This window comes from Urocitellus parryii, unplaced genomic scaffold (genome assembly GCF_045843805.1).
Source record: "Urocitellus parryii isolate mUroPar1 unplaced genomic scaffold, mUroPar1.hap1 Scaffold_37, whole genome shotgun sequence".
Taxonomy (NCBI): Eukaryota; Metazoa; Chordata; class Mammalia; order Rodentia; family Sciuridae; genus Urocitellus; species Urocitellus parryii.
The window spans coordinates 12,218,820-12,237,594 of record NW_027553327.1 but is presented as its reverse complement, the minus strand read 5'-3'; the positions used below and the strand labels follow the sequence as shown (position 1 = coordinate 12,237,594).

Below are 18,775 nucleotides of genomic sequence, written 5' to 3'. Positions count from 1 at the left end.
GATTTCTCCACTGTAAAAATTCTTTCCAATCCTTGTCATGTTGTATTCTTTGGAAGTTACCATGCACAGCCCACAGTTAAAGTATGAAGAGTTACAAGCCCAGGATGCAGCTCATGGTAGAGCACTTGCCTAGCATGCATGAGGCCCAGGATTCAATCCCAGGCATTGCAAACAAAGATTGCAGAGTTATGTCCACTTCCTTAAGGAGCAAGTATCTTTATAAATTTTTTGGAATTCTTCTGTATGTGAGATTAGTCTATTCTTCCTTAAATTTTATCATTTTTTACTTCAGATAAGAAAATTTTAAAAATGATCTTGGGAAATTTTTTTCTCTATCACTAGAAAAAAAATACTAATTTGAACTGGTTTACTTGAAACAGTAATTAATTATAGTTAATTTTCTATGCTTTAAAACATTTTATTTACTTATTGCATTATGATTTTCTATACTTTGACCTTTTTTTCTGGTTATCTCACAAACAGTAAGGTTGTGGATGCCATGAAATATTTATGACTTCATTTTCCCTCATCTCTTTCAGTTCTTGATTTTTTGCTTAGTCCAAATCTGGATCCCCCTGCATTTACCTGAAATGTAATGGGATGGCTTGACAAAAATTTTGTTGTGTTTATCTTTTTTAGTATATATATGTGTGTACACACACACACACACACATATATATATATATATATATATATATATATATATATATATATATATATATATATCAGTATTTCTACTGAAATCCTAATGCATATTTTGTGTTCTGTTTTCCCCTGGCAGATAATGGAAAATAAGAAATCTATAGAGAAGCTTAAAGATGTCATTTCAATGAATAATTCTGAACTTTCAGAGGTAAAGCTGCCAACTCTTGCTATCGGATATTAATACTACATCTTAATTTGTTGCGGACCAAAAATTTGAGGTGTGCTAAAATGTGCAAAAAATGAGAACTATATGATGTCTGGTTTGGGAAAGTATAACTTTGTTTTTTCTTTGGAATTAATTCACTAACTGTAGTGTTTTGCATTAGCTTCAAATTATCCTTACTGAAACTAAGCTTCATGAAGCGAAGGTGAAGTTGGAATGCAGGAAGCTTCAGAAAGAAAATACCATGCTTAAGAAGGAGAAAGAGCAGGTAAAGAAAATTTGATGTCATACATAATGTAAACTAGAGAAGTGAATATCATTATCTTGTATCTTTCTTGGATCTGTTTCTGAGGTAAGGAATATTCATGTAGGACCTTTTCTAGATATGCAAAGTTTAAACAATGCTCCCCAAATTGAGTGCATATATATGTTCTCCATCTGTTTTGGATTTTTGGATTATTGCTTTTCTTATCAAATATCAATCAGTTATTAACTTGCATAGCCTCAAAGAAACTTTTTAAACCAGAAAATTAAGTATTTTATGATCCTGTTTTGAGTAGTTACTGATTCACCGGCCAAGGGAAGATTACATGATAAGGAATCTAAATTTAGGAGACAGTCATATGTGCCCAGCCATTCCTGCTGGAGGTAAATTATTTGAATTGACAGCAATTTTCTGGGGAATGCAATAAAACAGGGTCAACTTCCTGATAGCTCTGATGTTCTTACTGCAGCTGTGAGAGTTGGGGCCACTCTGCCCTCTTCCTTAACCAAGGTCTCAAACCCCTCGATTGACGGAGTCCACCGAGGAGTATGGCTCTCTATTTCTTTGTCTAAGTCTTGTAGTCCTAATGTATCCAGTGCAGAAACCCCTACCTAACCCATATGAATTCATGTGTTTTGACTTTTCAGTTGCAGCAGGAAGTCAAAGACTGGAGTACATCACATGCTGAGCTCAGTGAACAAATCAAATCATTTGAGAAGTCCCAGAAAGATTTACAAGTAGCTCTTAGTTACAAAGATGATACTAATAAAGTAAGTTTATACTCCAAATACATGTTTCATCTCATGAATTCTCCTGAAATCTTCTGAATTAAAATCGAGAGTCTTCCAACCTTTTGCTTCTTTTCTAGGCTTTGACTAATTACATCACACAGTTGAATCGGTTACAATGTGAATCTGAATCTGAGGATCAAAGTACAGATGAGTCAGATGAATTAACCAATGGTGAGATCAGTCTCTGGGAAGTTGAATCCTTTTTTGCTTTCCTGTCTTTAATTAAGTATACAGATGCCACTTTTCAGCTGGCTGAATTTCTTCTTAAGCTTCAGGGTTGTAGACACATCACTGGATCTATAGATATGTCTGTTGCATTGGCAGAGGTGGGTTGCTGGGGTATAATGTACCAATAGGCATGTGAAGAACACTGACTTTTTCTATCCCATTGAAAACTAGTAAGTACACTGCAGCTACAATAGTCACATCCTATACCTCTAAGTATTGAACATTGTACAGTAAGAGAAATTTATTTCTTAACTTATGCAGATGATACTTGATTTTGATACTCATCATCTCTATGGCTCTGTGGTTTTAAGGTCCACAGTCAGTCTTAAGAGTCCGGAGGCAGTTGGAACCATAAACTAAGGCTGTGAGAACAGAGGCTAGAGACTATCAGAAAGCTAGAGAGGGAGTGTAACAGTGTTTACTGATGAGGAAAATATTTCCAAATGTTTTCTCCCAAGTTGGATATTGCTTACATAGCAAGTATTTCAAACCACACCTGGTAGTAGATTCAGGGAGAAAATGTAGGATTGAATCTTTCTAAACAAGACACTTACTTACTTGCCCAGGTGAAGATAGATCTGAGAGAGAAGAAAAGCTTTTATCTTACAAGAATAGCAGAGATAACATTTTAGTTGTGCAAACTAGAAATTCACCTTTTTTTTGTTTTTAAGACAGACATAGTACTTCTATTTATTTTTATGCTGAAGATCAAACTCAGTGCCTCACACATGCTAGGTGAGCACTCTACCACTGAGCCACAACCCCAACCTGAAATTCACCTCTCTTTTTTTTAAATCTAAGCTTGCAATTCTCTTAAAAGTCATTAGTCTAATCAGTTTAATTATTTAATTGATTTTTTTTTCTTCCGGTGTTTGAACACGATCATTCTTTAGTTTGGGGAAGTTAGGAGAATATAGAGTTAAAAGTAAGGAAAGAAAAAGCTAAAGTCTTTTGTTTTTTAGGTGATCGGAACGAGAAGATCAAAGATCAAATTAAGCAGATGATGGATGTCTCTCGGGTATAGTTCTTTGTAAGAGTCCCATAGTGCCTGTGAATTCTTCCTGTGCCTCACTTTTAAGAATACCTCTCTTTTCTGCAATTTTAGACACAAACTACAATATCAGTAGTTGAAGAGGATCTAAAACTTTTACAACTTGAGCTAAGAGCCTCGAAGTCCACAAAATGTAATCTAGAAGGTGGGTTCTTCTTGAGAAGAAATTACCATGTTGGAAAGACTTAAAATTTTATTAGAAAGATAAAGAATGGCTTCTTGCTTTCATGCTTCTTACTTTTCTTGGCACTACTCCCTCAAACAAGTTCTTAAGTCCTTGTACACATATAGAGATAAGCTGTTTTATCCTTTACAGACCAAATAAAGAAATTAGAAAGTGACTGCAATTCACTACGGTCTTCTAAAGTTGGACTGGAAGAGGAATGCAAAACTCTTAGGCAGAAAGTGGAGATTTTAAATGAACTCTACCAGCAAAATGAGGTGGCATTACAAAAGTAAGATTTTCATTGTTTGTTATTGTTATCACTGTGTGAACTAACAGATAATTTTATCTTTTCTTAAGATTAGTTACAATTTCTTCTAGTTGTAATAAGTAGAGATTTGTCTTTTTTCCTTTGTGTTTTGTTTCCTATAAGTTGCATTTTTCTTTCCATCGTCAGTCTTAAGAGTCCTGAGGTAGTTGGAACCATAAACTAAGGCTGTGAGGACATCGTAATCAATTGTCAAATTCATATGAAGGCAGGAAGTGGTAAACTGGTATTAACAGTCACTGATGTGGAAATACCTCTCAAAGATCTAGACCCTTTCTATGATCCCACTATTTATTTTAATTACCTTTCATTGTGATCAGTTATGGAATTCTAATGTTTTGAACTTGTATCTCTAACTCTGGACCTTTAAAAATACTGAGTGATTTGGAATGACATGTTTTAGTAGAATAAAAACTTCAAAAAGGAATAATATTTACTTATTGATGGTACAAGTTTTGGACTTGAATATCTCAGATGTTCACACTAAAAATTGAACTGTGGCAAGGACCTTAGGAGTTATGATTACAGAAGTACTTGTTTGTAGTATATATTTATATATTAATCTTCTCAGTGTGGAGCTAGTTATTTTTTGAAAGTTCATTTGAAGTTTTTAATCCACAAAAATACTTGAATTCTCTAAAAATAGGTTTTTTGTGTCAGATTTTATTTATTTGCACCTGATTTTACTCTTTAGCATTTATATATATATTCTTTTATATAATATATATAATATATAATATATATAATGTATTATATATATATATTTTTTTTTTTCTTTTATATAATATATTCTTATTAATTTTCTCTATAGCCACTTGAGTGGACTTTCTAAAATATAAGTCTGTCCATGTCAATATGTGCCTGTGGTTTATGAAGAATTTGCTTTCTATTTGATGACCTGTTCTTTTTTTTCTTCCTTGTATCTTTTTAATAGTTTAAATATTTTTAATTATTTTCCTCATCCCCTGTATAAGCTTGATGTAATCCTAAATTATAATGGAATTATAATTATATAATTATAATTATAATTTTATTCATCTTCTCATAATTTAAAGGCCATGGTATATATTCTGGATTTAATAAAAACCTGACATAGATTAATAGGTTTATTATTTTTTTATGGGCTTTAAGTAGCTCCTGAATCTGATAACTGTTGTGGCATTGTATGTTAGTACTTCATATACTGTGAACTCCACAAGACATTCATTCAATTTATACACATATTTAAAGTTTCTGTAGTTCTGCATTCTACACTGTTGGTTTCTTATTTGAAATTATTTTCATTCTATTTGAACATTGTCCTTTAATGATAGATTTGATTATTGTATCAAAGTAGTACAAGGATAAATAGAGAATAGTATTTTATCCACTAAATATTGCTACCTTTATAATCTGTATTAGGTTGACATGAACTTCATGATTAGAGTTAAAACCAGTTTCCATTTTTAAAGGATCTTTCTTTTGGCTACTGAATTTTGACTGTTACTTAGTTTTAGCAATTTAAAAATATCCAATTAATTACCATCTGTTTTAAATTTTTTCTTTAAGGAATCCATTATCATTGTTGTTTGGTCTTATCCCTCCCCTAGTTCCTGTAGTCATTTCTCTGTTTTTTTAACAGTTGTATTGGGAAGTGCCTAGGTGTAGTTTTCCCCACCCCACCCACTTTTCCTCTTGCAGTTATGTTGCTTGGGACCATTAAACATTTCTTGAATTTTCGAGTCTTTTTCTAAATGTTGATTTTACCTCATTCTCTCTTCTGATTATAATAATGCATATTAGAATTTGATTTCCCCTGCCTCCTACATTCTGGATTTACTTCTTCTGGATATTTTCTTCTGACCTATCTTAAAAGCGCTAGGATTTATTTTACTTCCCAAATCTGCTGCTAAAATCATTCATTGAGTTTAGGATTTTAAAAAGTTCAGGGTTTAAAATATTATTTTAGTTGTAGAGGGACATAATAATTTATTTTATTTTTATAGGATTTTTTTAAGAAAGAAAGAGAGAATTTTAATATTTATTTTTTAGTTTTTGGCGGACACAACATCTTTGTTTGTATGTGGTACTGAGGATTGAACCCGGGTCCGCACGCATGCCAGGCGAGCGCGCTACCGCTTGAGCCACATCCCCAGCCCAACACAATATTTTATGTATTTTATGTGGTGTTGAGGACTGATCCCAGTGCCCCACACATGTGGGGCACATGCTTCACCACTGAGCCACAACCCCAGTCCTATTTCAGTACTACAGCTCAAACCCAGGACATTGAGCCATGTGCTCTACTATTGAGCTACCTCCACAGACTCCTTGCTCTTTCTCATAAGGGACTAGTGTCTTACTGCTTTCCAAGCTATCTTTAATCTCATCATTCTGCCTCTGCCTCTTGAGTATCTTCTACTGTAGGTAGGTCACCACACCCAACCTTTTCTTGGTTTTATAGTTTCTAATCCTTTGACAAAATTCATAATCTTTTTTTTTCCTCTTTTGTGGTGGTGGGGTTTGAACTCAGAGCCTTGTGCATGCAAGGCAGCACTCTACCTACTAAGCTATATTCCCAGCCCTGAAATTCATAATCTTGACTTTACTTTTTTGACTGTATAAAGCACAGTGATTTTAAAACATGTGCAGATAACCCCATTAGGTGGTTTCCTTTTCTGTGGTATTTTTTCTCACAGAATTTTGTCTTATGGAGTGCCTGGTCAGTTTTGATTGGCTAACATTGTTGTGATAATTATAGATGAAATTTGAGGACTAAGATGAAGTTATCTTCTTATAGAAAAGTGTTGAGGTTACTTGAGTAAGATTGTCACTTTAAACTTAGTCAGCAATTAAGATAATTCAAAAATGACTTGTCTTTTCAATGTTTCAGTATTATTCCTTTTGGATTTTTTGCCTGTTCACCACTTAAGTGTGCAGTATTTTCTAATCTAAACTCAAAGGCTAGGGCTTTTATTAAGGGTCCCTTTATTTGTAGCCCCAAACACTTGTTTTTTTCCTCTAAGCCCAAGAATTGGATGAAGGCTTAGTTCAGACTCATTATATCTTTGTGTTATCTTCAATATGTGGGTAAACCTAGGAGAAAAGTACCTTAAAGTGCCAGCCTTACTTGTAATTCTGAGATTCCTTTTTCTAATGGATCTTGGCCACATCCATATATCTCCACTGCCTTTTTAGCTTGGATCCCTTCAAACACAATTTTATATTCTTATAAAGATGTTTTGATTGTTCTTAGTGCTCCTCAGACTAACTCTTTGATAATTGGAAACAAAATTCTCTCTGTCCTTCAAGATTTAGTTTTCTCCATATTCCTTCTTAAGCCAGTGGGGAAAATTATTATATTCCTTTAGGCATCATTTATACCTGAAACAGTGAACTCTTTTATTCTTTAGCATCTTACAAGGTAACTAGTATATTATAGCCACTCATAAAATACTTGCTGAAGAATTAAATGAGAAGCTATATAAGAATATATAATCCCCTTTTTCTATTTGGTATCAATAATCCTTTTTTACTATAGTTCTTCTGATTTATGGAAAATTAAGTTTCAAGTTAATTATCTTTTGAATTGGAACTATGGCTAAAGAGGGTAGTACAAGGATAGCAGAAAATAGTATTTTTTAAATCATTAAATGTGTCTACCTTTGTCTCAGTAGATGAACATCTTGAGTTTCATGATCAGAGTTAAAACTTGTCAGTAGATAATACTCTGATTGTGGGTCAGTTTGGCTTCTTTTTCTGGTTGACAGACATTATCAAAACTCAGATTGGTCTTTTTGCTTAATTACAATTCTTTTGAAATAGATATCTAAAGTGTTAAAAATGTTCTGTGGTTAATTGCATAGCTAAAAGACATATTCTAGAAGATTTTATGTTAGGTTGATCAGTCCTGATCTTCCAAATTGAAGTAAAGTGAGTTTTTATTATCTTACACACAGGAGACTTGCCCTTGGGGCACATGTTGTTTTCACATTTATTTTATGTACTGGTAAGTAGAGAATTAAGAGGAGAAGTTAGAAAATGTAAGTGATTTGCCAGAGTTTGATTTACGAAATTGCAGGTTTGAATTTCTATTTTATGTGCCTAAGCATTTTATAGAATTGTGGGAGTGATATTCACAAAGAGAAACTTTTGATTTGATAACTGGCTTTATTTTAGGAAACTAAGCCAAGAAGAATATGAGAGACTAGAAAAAGAGCAGCGGCTGTCAGCTGCAGATGAAAAGGTGGTTTCCTCTGTACAGGAAGTTAAAAATTACAAGTGAGTTCAGTTTCTAAAGGAGGGTGTCAATGTCTAATGAACTAGTGTTAGCTTTCTTTTTAATCTTTTTTTTACATTATGTAGATAGAAGAAAATAGCATGTAAGTATAAATAACGAGAGGATATGAATAAATTCAATTCACACAGGAGAAAAAAATAAATTTCAACTTAACAAATGAAAAATGTTAACAAAAATTTACTTATACCTAATGGGCAAGACCATAGGGAACTTGGTCAATGCAAACAGTTCTGGGGGGTTTGTATGTTGTAGTAATTCTTTAAGAAATCAGTTTGCTGTGTGATTTATCAAGACCCACAAAAGTGTGGCATTTGATAGACCTTGGAAATCTTCTATGGATATAATTTGAAAAAAAGTTTTAAGGAGGAAGATATTTCTAACAGAATTACTTGAGAACACACTGATGAACAGTTAAGGAAATTGTAAGTTATCATTCAGAATCTCTAGCAATTAAATGATAAAGAAGTTATTAGTATTAGGTTCTTATTTTATCTATTTATTTATTTATTTATTTATTTATTTATTTATTTATTTTTGATGCTTTACTACTAAGCTACATCCTTAGACCTTTTTTTTAACTTTGAGACAGGGTCTCAGTTGCATAGGTTCCCACTTAATTGCTGAGACTGACCTCGAACTTATGATCCTCCTGCCTCAGCTTCCCAATCATTGGGATTACTGGCATGTGGCATTGCACCTTGCCTGTAGTATTAGTTTTGATCACACTGGATTCATATAACTATAGAAATGTTTTTCTTATGTATGATAAAGTCTTTAAAAGTATAGCTGATGGAATAAAGGGAAAATGGTCAGAATGTTTCAAATGTTATTCAATTGTTGTAATTCTTAGGCGGAGAATTGAAGAGATGGAAGAAGAATTACAGAAAGCGGAGCGCTCATTTAAAAACCAGGTAGTAATTAATACAGTCCTGTAGTTGCAGAATTCTTTGATATCTAATACAGACAATTATAGGCTATTATAATGAGTCCCTAAAAACATATTTTTTAATATGTTGTCTTTTTCAGATTGCTATGCATGAGAAGAAAGCTCATGATAATTGGGTAAGATTTTTTCCCCCTTTTCTTTATTTTGTGCATAGCCTACCGCAACTGAATTTGAATATTTTCTCTTTAATAGCTCAAAGCTCGTTCTGCAGAAAGAGCTGTAGCTGAAGAGAAAAGGGAAGCTGCTAATTTGAGACAGAAGTATGTGATTTTGATATCTTACTATATGTTTTATAGTGTTTTAAGGTTATGCTAGATATTATCTATGAAGGAATAGATTGCAGTTTCATAATTCAGCCCATTCTTTCTCAATATTCAAGTCTATTGGAAATGACCCAAAAGATGGCAGTGTGGCAAGATGAACCCGTGATTGTAAAACCTATGCCGGGAAGACCAAATTTACAAAATCCTCCTCGGAGAGGTAGGGGGCACTTTGTAAAAGGAGCTATTTTATTTCTTGGTGCAGAATGTATGTAAATTACTTTTTACTTCTGTGTGTAATGGTTATGAAATAATCTGAATGATTTGCTAAAGCGGGAGGTGAGGGTTGGTGTCAGCAAGAAGGCTGCCTTAAAGTAGTAACATGGCATTGTTGTCTTTAGGTCCACTGAGCCATAATGGCTCTTTTGGTCCATCCCCCGTGAGTGGTGGAGAATGTTCCCCTCCACTGACAGCAGAGCCAGCTGAGAGACCTCCTTCTGCTACTCTTAATCAAAAAGCTATGCCTAGAAACGGATTTGGTGAGCATTCACATGTTGCTTTATAGTAAACTACTTCAAGGTTTTGGTTTTTTTTTCCCTTTTGAATATTCTAATGAAAACATAGAATTTGGGCCTGTACAATATATAGAAGATAATTTCTTACTTTATCTTAGTGAATGTTTTCTGTAAAATCTGTTCTAGAATAGAAAACATTTTTTTTTTCCTGGAGGTCCCTGTATTGTTTTTTTCTTTTAAATTTTACACTGTGAAGTGTAAACCTTTATCTTTAAATTAAATCTCTATGGTGTTACTTTCCCAAATATTATAAAAGTAGCCTTAAACTTTATGTAGCATACATATTTCCAACATGAAATTCTGAGTCTTATTTCCAATTCTAAATAGGACTGTAGTCTTGGTAAGATTGGAAGTCAGGTTATACAGACTAAAGAAAAGCCAGCCTACACATACTTCAAGTCTATAGCTTAAAGTTTAGGACCAGTACTTATTAATCTGCTGTTCTATCAACCCAAGGCAGTTCTTTATTTTACTTAAGTCTCTTCATAAATTGTGATTTACATATTGGGCAACCCATTTTTTAAAAAAAAATATTTTTAATTGTAGATGGACATGATATCTTTATTTATTTTTTAAATGTGTGCTGAGAATCAAACCCAATGCCTCACACATGCTAGGCAAACACTCTACAACTGAGCTATGACCCCAACCCCTGGGAAACCCATTTTTCATGTTGCTTTCTAGTTATTGTTGAATCCTGACCTGACCTGTCCACCAGTGATTTATTTCTTCTGAAAAATACATACAAGGGCTCTGGTCTTTCTTTCCCAAGGGTCAATGGATGGACCTTTACCTCGTACTGGTCTTCTGAGGCATCTGGGAAACCCGTTGCCTCTGGTAAAGGGACCAAGTAACTTCAAAGAATCTGTAATTGTGGATGGATGATTTTTATTCTTTTCATGTTAGAATTAAGTCTGAATCCATTCTTTGATCTCTAACAGACCCAGGATGTGGTCCAGCTCACATGAATAGCAGTTCCAGAAGTTCTTCTCCAGCTAAGGTGACGAATGAGGGTGAGGTAAGTTCTGTAGTTACTGTGAATCATGTGGTCATGCAGGAACATGTAGCTTTCCTACAGTACTTGCTCTTTGCTTTATCCTTCTTTGTGTTCTATTTGTACTATCCCATTTGTTTCTTAAAAAGCAAACTGTTCCCCAAGAACCTGAGACCCCCTCAGTCTCCACAATTACTTCTTTGACTGAGTATCCAGTTGGAGTAAGTACTTAGAGGTTGAGAACTGAATTGGGTTTTATTCTGTGCATTTCTGGGAAGGATATTCAGAGCATGACACTGATCTTGTTTGCTTTAAACTGCATGCAATATTGAGCTTACTTTTCTCATTAACTTGGGAATGTTGCTTAAGTGTGTACAACTATAATGAACTATAGAATGTGAAAAGTTATCACTCTAACTTTATATGGTGTTTTGTGTTGAATGTTCAACACAAAACACCATATAAAGTAAAAGTAAAGGCAAAGTAAATTCATTATAAATTATATAATTCATCATTTTTATTTTTGTTTGGAAGAATGTTATTTAAGAATTCCTTCATTTGTGCAAACCCTATTTTGAGTGATTTGAATTAGATTGGTATCAGATTTTCTGAAAGTGAAATACTGTTTCAGTGAAACAATGATCATCTGAAATGACCTCTTGAGCCAGTCCCAAGAAATGGTCTCATTTGTTCACATAAGTGTATTCTCTTGTAACTGTGTTGCTATTATATCCGGTAGGTCTTCTGCAGCTCTATAATAAAATAAATTTTTAATTGTTTAGTTTCAAACCCACTACTCATAGGAAATGATAAATCAATATCTCAAATGGTGTACAGTATATAGCACTGTGATGGAAAATACTTCTCAAGTTCCAGTGTATATATATTCCAGGAATATACATCTCTAGAGAAATCTAAGGGCACCTTAGATAAGACCCCAAACCCCTTTGTAGTAGAAGATTTAAAAGAGAGCAAAGACCCATTGTTAGAGAGGAGTAGAGGTGGGAAAAGCATGGCTTGGAGGCAAACCTGGGATTGAGTTCCTTTAATATGCAGTGTGGCCTTCAACAAATTATGATATTCCATTTGCTTTTGTTCCCTCTTATTTAAAATAAGACAGTCTACTTAAAGATCTCAGAGGTTGAATAATATATGAAAGACTGACTGAAGATACTCTGAATAGTAGCTATTATTACATGGGTAGAGAATGGATTTTTCATTTTATTCTGTTCATTCTTAATATGGAAGTAATGAGCTATTGTGATGAAAGGGAAGTGATGGGGAGGGGGGACTCCCTTTGAAATAGATTGTAGTGAATACAGCATGACATACTTGTCAGAAATCACCTCTGTTAATAACCTCTGCCAGTCCTCTTGCCTTTCCCTTTCCTGTGCAGATATAATCAGTAACAAACTGCTCCCTCTTGTGGCATCCTTCCAACTTCTGTAAGCTGTCGGTGGGAATACACAGGAGGGGTGGGTAGTTTTGTTGCACTGATGGTGTTCTCTGGACAGGTGCCTGTTTTGGGTTTTAGCTTTTATCGGTGTTGATACTTTGTCTTAATACATAGGAATTTTAAAACTTTTAACTGCTTTCAAATCTTAAATTGCAGGTTCATATGGCTATGAAAGGGCCCCCTCCTTTCTCAGGGGTACCCTTCATGGGACCCCTGATGGGACGGCCTCCACCACCTCCCATTCGGTATGGACCACCACTTCAGCTCGGTGGGCCTTTTGGGCCTCGGCCAATTCCTCCACCATTTGGTATGATGATCTGAACAGTAGTGATTGACTTATAAATCACATTCATCTTTCATTTCTATTGCTTGCTAAAACAGTTGGTTGCTATCTCAGGTCTTTACAATGAAAGGATAAAGCTGAGTACATTTTAACTTTTCCTCCAGTTTTCTGGAACATATGGGACACTACATAATCTTATACTGAGATAGGCAATAGCTATCTCTCATAGACAAGGATAAGGGGCTATATACAGAAAAGCCAGAAATATTACTTCTGCAGATGTTTGTTGAAACTCTGTTGATATGCACTGCAATAGATGGAAAGGTGGATGAGACACATGCCATAACTTAAAATTTTGTCACAGATATGAAAATCCTATAACATAAAGTTTGTAATCGCCCATAATGGAAGCATAAGCAGTAGGTTATAGAATATAGAAAAGTCAAACCCTCCTTATCTTGAGAAAAGTCAGAGGGAAGTGTTAAAGAGGAGGATTTAACAGTGACCTAATAAATATTGCTGATTTAATTAGGTGGCTGTGGAAGGCCTTTTCCAGGAGGGCATGCACCTTGATTCTGATGGCATGTGTAAAGTCCATGCTGAAATACTTCATGAATTTTTAATGGATACAGTAATAAATAGTGGAATTTCCTTTTATCAAAATTTCTTTGATGTAGTAAAGTTCTTATTTCATAATCTATCATCTTGTCATGGTAATATAGTACTTCCAAATATAAATGGAGCTCTTGTGAGATAGAAATAATTCTGCAATTATATAGTAGGGAAAGAAAAAAGACAAGCCTGGAGCTAGGTAGAGCCATGTTTAAATCCTTAATATGTTGCTTCATGGCTGGTTGGTCAAAGGCTATAACTAAACTTGTTCCATCTCAGTTTGCCTCATCTGGCAAGTCAGGATGTTCACCAGACTTCCTTTTTATTTTCCAGGTCCTGGTATGCGTCCACCAATAGGCTTCAGAGAATATGCACCATGTGTTCCACCTGGAAAATGGGATTTGCCTTTTGACCCTCGTGATTTTTTTCCAGGACCCTCACCAGCACCATTTAGACCTTTAGGCTCATTTGGCCCAAGAGAGTACTTCATTCCTGGTGCCCCATTACCACTTCCAACTCATGGTCCCCAAGACTATGGGCCACCACCTGCTGCAAAAGACTTAATGCCTTCAGGCTTTAAAGATGAACCTCCATATACACCTAATTCTCAGATTAGTGAGGGCTGTTCACAGGCCTTAAAACAGGGCCCATAAAGTTAACCTCTGACACTTAGTCAGAAAATGGACTATAAACTATTCATCAAGTTAAAGGATTATTGGCTTCAAAATATAAAAGTTTATTTTAAATGGTTTATGTTTTTAGAATGAAGCTGCCTTGGTGCAGTATACATTTTGAGCCAAAATATTTTCCCCCTAAATATCCCCCACTTAAGCTAGAGTATCCTTCCAATTTTAAAATGTGCAATAAGGAATACCTTTGTTTTAGTTAATGTAGCATATACAATTGCTAAATGATTTAGAATGTCATAATTATGGACATTTCCTGTGGAAATGCTTTAAGAACATGTATTTCCATTATCCTATTTTTAGTGTATTCCAGTTGATAACAGAGAAATGGTGTTTTATAAGCTTGATTTTTTTCTCTTTCAATATCTGGTCGCAGAGACTGTTACGCTAAAAATGTTTACTCAAAGATCATAAACTTCATTTTCCTTCTTGCTGAAGTTCTTTGTTGTAATAGTTCATAAAAAATGTTTATTAATATTTCCCAAGTGTCTGTTGATTCATTGGATCGTCATGAGACTTTGTGCCATTGGGGAAGCATGTCAACTCACTCTCAGAATCCACCCCTAGGCCTCAGAAGCAGCAGGGTCAGGCCTGCTTGGGGTTCTCCACTCAGCCCAGCTTTCCAAGACCCCTGTGTCCCTGCCTGCTGGAGCTTGGGGACCAGCGGCTAGGGCCTGTGGGCTGCCCACTGCTGCCCTGCAGCTTGGGAAGTGGTAGCACGCCTCTGCTCTCCTGCTGCCTCCTGCCACAGTCTAGAGAGCTCTCTGAGCCATCCTTACACCTGGGAGCCACTGCCCATCTTGGGGGGAGACTGACCCCATGCAAGATGTAAATAGCAACATTCTCAAATACCTGGGGAGGGCCGAGGGGCCTGGCGGGAGGGGCTGCAGGGTAAGGCCAGGAAGGGACACTGCTGTGAGGCGGGTGCAGGGAAGGGAGAGAGGAGGGAGGGTGCTGGGGGACTGGGTAGGGCAGAACTGGTAGGGCCAACACCTGGAGGGCCAGAGCCTGTGTCCCCACTCCCAGCTGAGGGGCAGAGGGTGCTGGGCTTGGGGCGAGGAGGGACCACCACGAACCCAGCTTAGGTGTATTCTGAGGGCGAGGTCGGCACAGAAGCTGCCTGACACAGCCAATGCCCGGGGAATTGGGGGAGGTGAAGACAGGCGCTGACTTCTCTCCCAATCACCAGGCCTGATGGGAGCAAGGCTGCCTTTTGCTGGGTGAGTACTGAGGGGGACCCTGCCTGGGGCTGGGGGCTTCCTGGGATCCTCTGGCCCTCTGTGGAGCCAACTCCCAAGTTCAATGCCTGCCTGCCCAGATGGGTGTTTTTGAGGGGACAAAGATGGCTTAACTAAAGGTCTGGAGACAATGGATGTCCCATGAGATCCACTCTGAAGTGCAAGATTCAGCTGGCTCCAGTGGACTCCTGCTGTTGACCTGCACCCCTGGGAGCAGTCTACCAGCTGCCTACAGTGGTGCCTCTGGGGACAGGTTGCCCGTTCTGGCAGGGACCTCCCACCAGGGAACATGAGAGCCTGTGGTGCCCTGGCTTCCCCCTGTCCCCAGGAGCTGGTGTCTCCTGGGTGCCTGAGTCAACACCCATCTCAATCCTGTCCCACTGTCCTGGCCATGAGGATATTTCATCTCTGGTGGCCACTGCTGTGACTCCTGGACTGTCCTGTTGGCACCAAGCCTACTTCTCAGAAAGCAGTGGGTGTACAAGAGACACCAGGAACAGGACCACGGGGACACCCGGCCCACAACCCATGTGAGATGGAGGCTGAGATGGTGGGGCCTTTCCAGGACCCCCCCACTGCCGTTCTCTCCAGGAACAACCTCCAGCATGCCCAAGGCCGTCCACCCACTTCCACGGCCACGGGGACTGGCCTGCGTGGAACATGCCTGGCTGGAAACCTGCTGTGGGCTCCTGGGGAAAGCATCATGTCCCACTGAGCAGCTGGGACTCCTCGGTGGGCAGTGAGGTGACTGCTGCTGTGTGGAGGGGCAGGGGCCGCAAAAACGGGGGTGGGGGTGAGTTACCATTCGCTGAGCGCCATCCTCCTGTCGTAGACACGGATGGAACCGTCACCAAGGCCAGCCACAATGAGCGAGCGGTGGGAGTCGCAGGACAGACTTGTCACGCAGCTGTCGGCGCCCGTGGGGATGTCCTGGCCCAGACAGAGAGGGCTGAGATGGGGCACCGCTACCCCAAGCCCACATGGGCCTCACCTCCCTCCCTGGGGACTGCGGCCTTTGCCTCCACCTGCCAGAGGCCATCGCAGGCTGAGGAGCTCAGATGGGAGGGAAGGGCAGGGGCACATGGGACTCGGTGCAGCCAGATCTGCCTGAACACCTGCCCTGCACCTGCGCACTGGCCAGGGCAGGCCGAGCTCCGGCAGCATCCTGGAGGCACCCAGGGCCACCTGGCTATTGGCCAATTAAACTTCCCAACACCATCTCCCTCTTTCCTGAAGAGAGACAGAGTACACTTTGGCAAGGAGAACTCCTATTAGCTACCCCTGAGGACTCCTGATCAGTCGAGGGAAGAGCGGAAGCGTGGACCCTGCTTCCCCTGGTGGCTGCACACAGCAGGAGGACTGGTGAACGCCAGCAGGGGGAGCTGCAGGCAGCAGATGGGCCTGTGGGGGCAGGGAGGGACGCGTGCTTTCCAACCCCAGTGGGGACGCTGCGGGAAATCTGCACATGTGGACTCTGTGTGAGGGGCAGGCCTTTGCAAGAGCCCCCCCACTTCTCCCTGCACCTTGAGGCAACAAAATACATAGGAAGGCACCAGGACCACAGCTCTGGGTGAAGGCAGCTGAGAGTGGGGGAGGAGGTGGGTGGCCAGGGACACTCTGGCTCTGGAGGCCCTTACACTCCACAGGGAGACGGATCTGAGCATTAGGGTCTCCATGCTTTGCCCTTGAGGAGTGGGCACCTGTCAAGCTCCCCAGCAGGAGCACAACGAAAGTTGTTTGGTGCCATCATGGGATCTCCGAGCACAGTAATTGTGAGAGGAGGTGACCTCAGGCTGCAGCTCTCCCGGGCGTCACCACAGTGCCTTACAGTGGTGAGGTCCAGCCTCATGTCCAGCTCCTGTCACTCCTCCTTCCTGGCTCAGTTCTGTAGCAATGTGGAGCAAGCAGCCTTCTTGCCACCAAGGGGCCAATGTCTCTCCATCGGTAGGGAGGACAGGAGAGGGTGGGGAGGTCTCTGCCCTGTGCCTCTCCAGGGACTCTAGAGAAGGGTGTCCTGGGCTAGAGCCCTCAGGTGCATCCCTGAGGTAGCTGTGGTCTTGCCTCTGCTCCTAAAGCGGTGGGCACAGCTGGATTTTAGCAGGCGGCCTGTATGGCCCTCTCACAGGTGTCTTAGGCAAAACCAGTGCAGATCCCTTTCTTTATTAAAACTAAAAAGAAAAGATGCTTTAAGCGGTGGGGCTGTGGCTTGGTGGCAGAGCGCATGCTCAGCACTTGAGAAGCCCCGGGTTCACTCTCAAAAAAAAAAAAAAAAAAGCTTTGAAAAGCACACGAATAGTTAATCTTCTAATTTAAAATATTTCACCCCGCTGATTTCTGATACTCCCTAATCTGCCAGATAAGACAATATTTAAAAATGATCAGGATTAGCTTAGACTTAATTATGCTGCAGCGCAGGGTCAGGTGCATGATTAATGTGCAGCCAAGGTGGTGATCAGCTCCGAGGCTGGGAGTCTGTTCTCGCCAGCAGCAGGCGCCATCTTGCCCATCTGCTTCCCTGGAAGGCTGAGACGGGCACAGACCGAGCTTGCTCTGGAGATCTGGGTCTGGGTTATTTGAGCAAGGGGTCTGTTCTGTGCAGGGGGAGCGAAGAGCCTGGGGGAAGGGGCTGCACAGGGACCAGAGGTGCTTGTGGGGCCCACCATGGTTACCTGCACCTTCGTTTCACGGTCGGTGTCCCAGATCCGGACAATCCGCACATCCCCTGAGCTCATGAGGAGGCCAGTTTCTTGCTCCCAGTCCACCACCATCCCAGCTCCTGGGGAGGCAAGTGGGACACGGGGTCAGTCCCTGGGGCTACTCCAGGCAGCCACTCAGTCAGCGGCTCCAAGGAGCACTGCCAACCCTCCCACCATTGGGCAGGTCCCCACCTCCTCCTGAACCCAGGCTGGGGCTCCCAGGGCAACGAGCTCAGGCTGCTGCGGTGGTGGCAGCCTGCCCTGGAACCCTCCACACTGAGGCATCTGCGAGAGGGAAGAGTACTGGGGCCCAGCCACTTGGGAGGCTGAGGTGGGAGCACCAAGTTCAAGACTGGCCTGGGCAACGCAGAGGAGCCCCGGTTAAAAATAGGAAGGAAAGAAATGAGGGTGTCCTTTTCTGTCTGGAACTGGACAGGGAGTTATACACTCGCATCATAGTTTCTACTTAATACAAAAATATTTTGTGTGTGTGGTGCCGGGCATGGAATCCAGGGCCTTCCACATGCCAGGTGAGTGCCCCACTGCTGACCGACGTCCCCAGCCCCACACGGCTTTAACTGTGTAATTATAAAGGTTTTGAGCATACACGAAGGAACACGGTGGAAATAAACCCTTATAACCCGCCACCCAGATCTGAAAGTCCCCAGCAGTTTGTTTTTTGGGGGGTGGGGCTGGGGGGGCCCAGGGCCTCGTGTGTGTGGCACCCGACTGCCCAGCTGCGCGCCTGCCCCAGGAGTTGCACTGCGGCCACATGTGCGCGTGCCCCTGGGCTGCAAAACCTGCCTCCTCCACACGGAGCAGCACAGCGCTGCACGGGAGTCTGACCTCCCCCACTTGCTCTTCCCTCTGAGGGTCTTCCGACCCGGTCCAGAGAGGCAGCTGCCATTCAGACGTCTGTGAGGCACTCCACCGACAGTCATATTAGCTATTCCCTGGTGGAAACCACATCTCAGGCCACATCTAAGTGTGTCCTCTCGCGCAGTAAGCAGCCCCGGAGGGGAGCTGTGGGGCCACGTGCTCTGCACCACATACTTT

At 40.4% G+C, this 18,775-nt stretch overlaps 2 protein-coding genes across 2 annotated transcripts in view; one reads left to right on the top strand and one right to left on the bottom strand.

Annotated features, from left to right (window-relative positions):
- LOC144252087 (transport and Golgi organization protein 1 homolog) overlaps positions 1–14,252 on the top strand; it is a 37,645-nt gene extending 23,393 nt beyond the window's left edge. The window contains exons 9-25 of the mRNA XM_077794650.1: positions 782–853; positions 1,032–1,136; positions 1,781–1,903; positions 2,002–2,104; positions 3,115–3,170; positions 3,258–3,348; positions 3,520–3,658; positions 7,853–7,954; positions 8,824–8,884; positions 9,000–9,035; positions 9,112–9,179; positions 9,299–9,399; positions 9,581–9,718; positions 10,696–10,772; positions 10,898–10,969; positions 12,361–12,511; positions 13,433–14,252. Of these exons, the coding sequence (XP_077650776.1) occupies positions 782–853; positions 1,032–1,136; positions 1,781–1,903; positions 2,002–2,104; positions 3,115–3,170; positions 3,258–3,348; positions 3,520–3,658; positions 7,853–7,954; positions 8,824–8,884; positions 9,000–9,035; positions 9,112–9,179; positions 9,299–9,399; positions 9,581–9,718; positions 10,696–10,772; positions 10,898–10,969; positions 12,361–12,511; positions 13,433–13,752 (1,815 nt within the window). The 3' untranslated portion in view covers positions 13,753–14,252. The remainder of the gene's footprint in view (positions 1–781; positions 854–1,031; positions 1,137–1,780; positions 1,904–2,001; positions 2,105–3,114; positions 3,171–3,257; positions 3,349–3,519; positions 3,659–7,852; positions 7,955–8,823; positions 8,885–8,999; positions 9,036–9,111; positions 9,180–9,298; positions 9,400–9,580; positions 9,719–10,695; positions 10,773–10,897; positions 10,970–12,360; positions 12,512–13,432) is intronic.
- Positions 14,253–15,821: 1,569 nt separating this feature from the next.
- LOC144252086 (regulatory-associated protein of mTOR-like) overlaps positions 15,822–18,775 on the bottom strand; it is a 69,128-nt gene continuing 66,174 nt past the window's right edge. The window contains exons 3-4 of the mRNA XM_077794649.1: positions 17,693–17,799; positions 15,822–15,953 (exon numbers count right to left, since the gene is read on the bottom strand). Of these exons, the coding sequence (XP_077650775.1) occupies positions 15,822–15,953; positions 17,693–17,799 (239 nt within the window). The remainder of the gene's footprint in view (positions 15,954–17,692; positions 17,800–18,775) is intronic.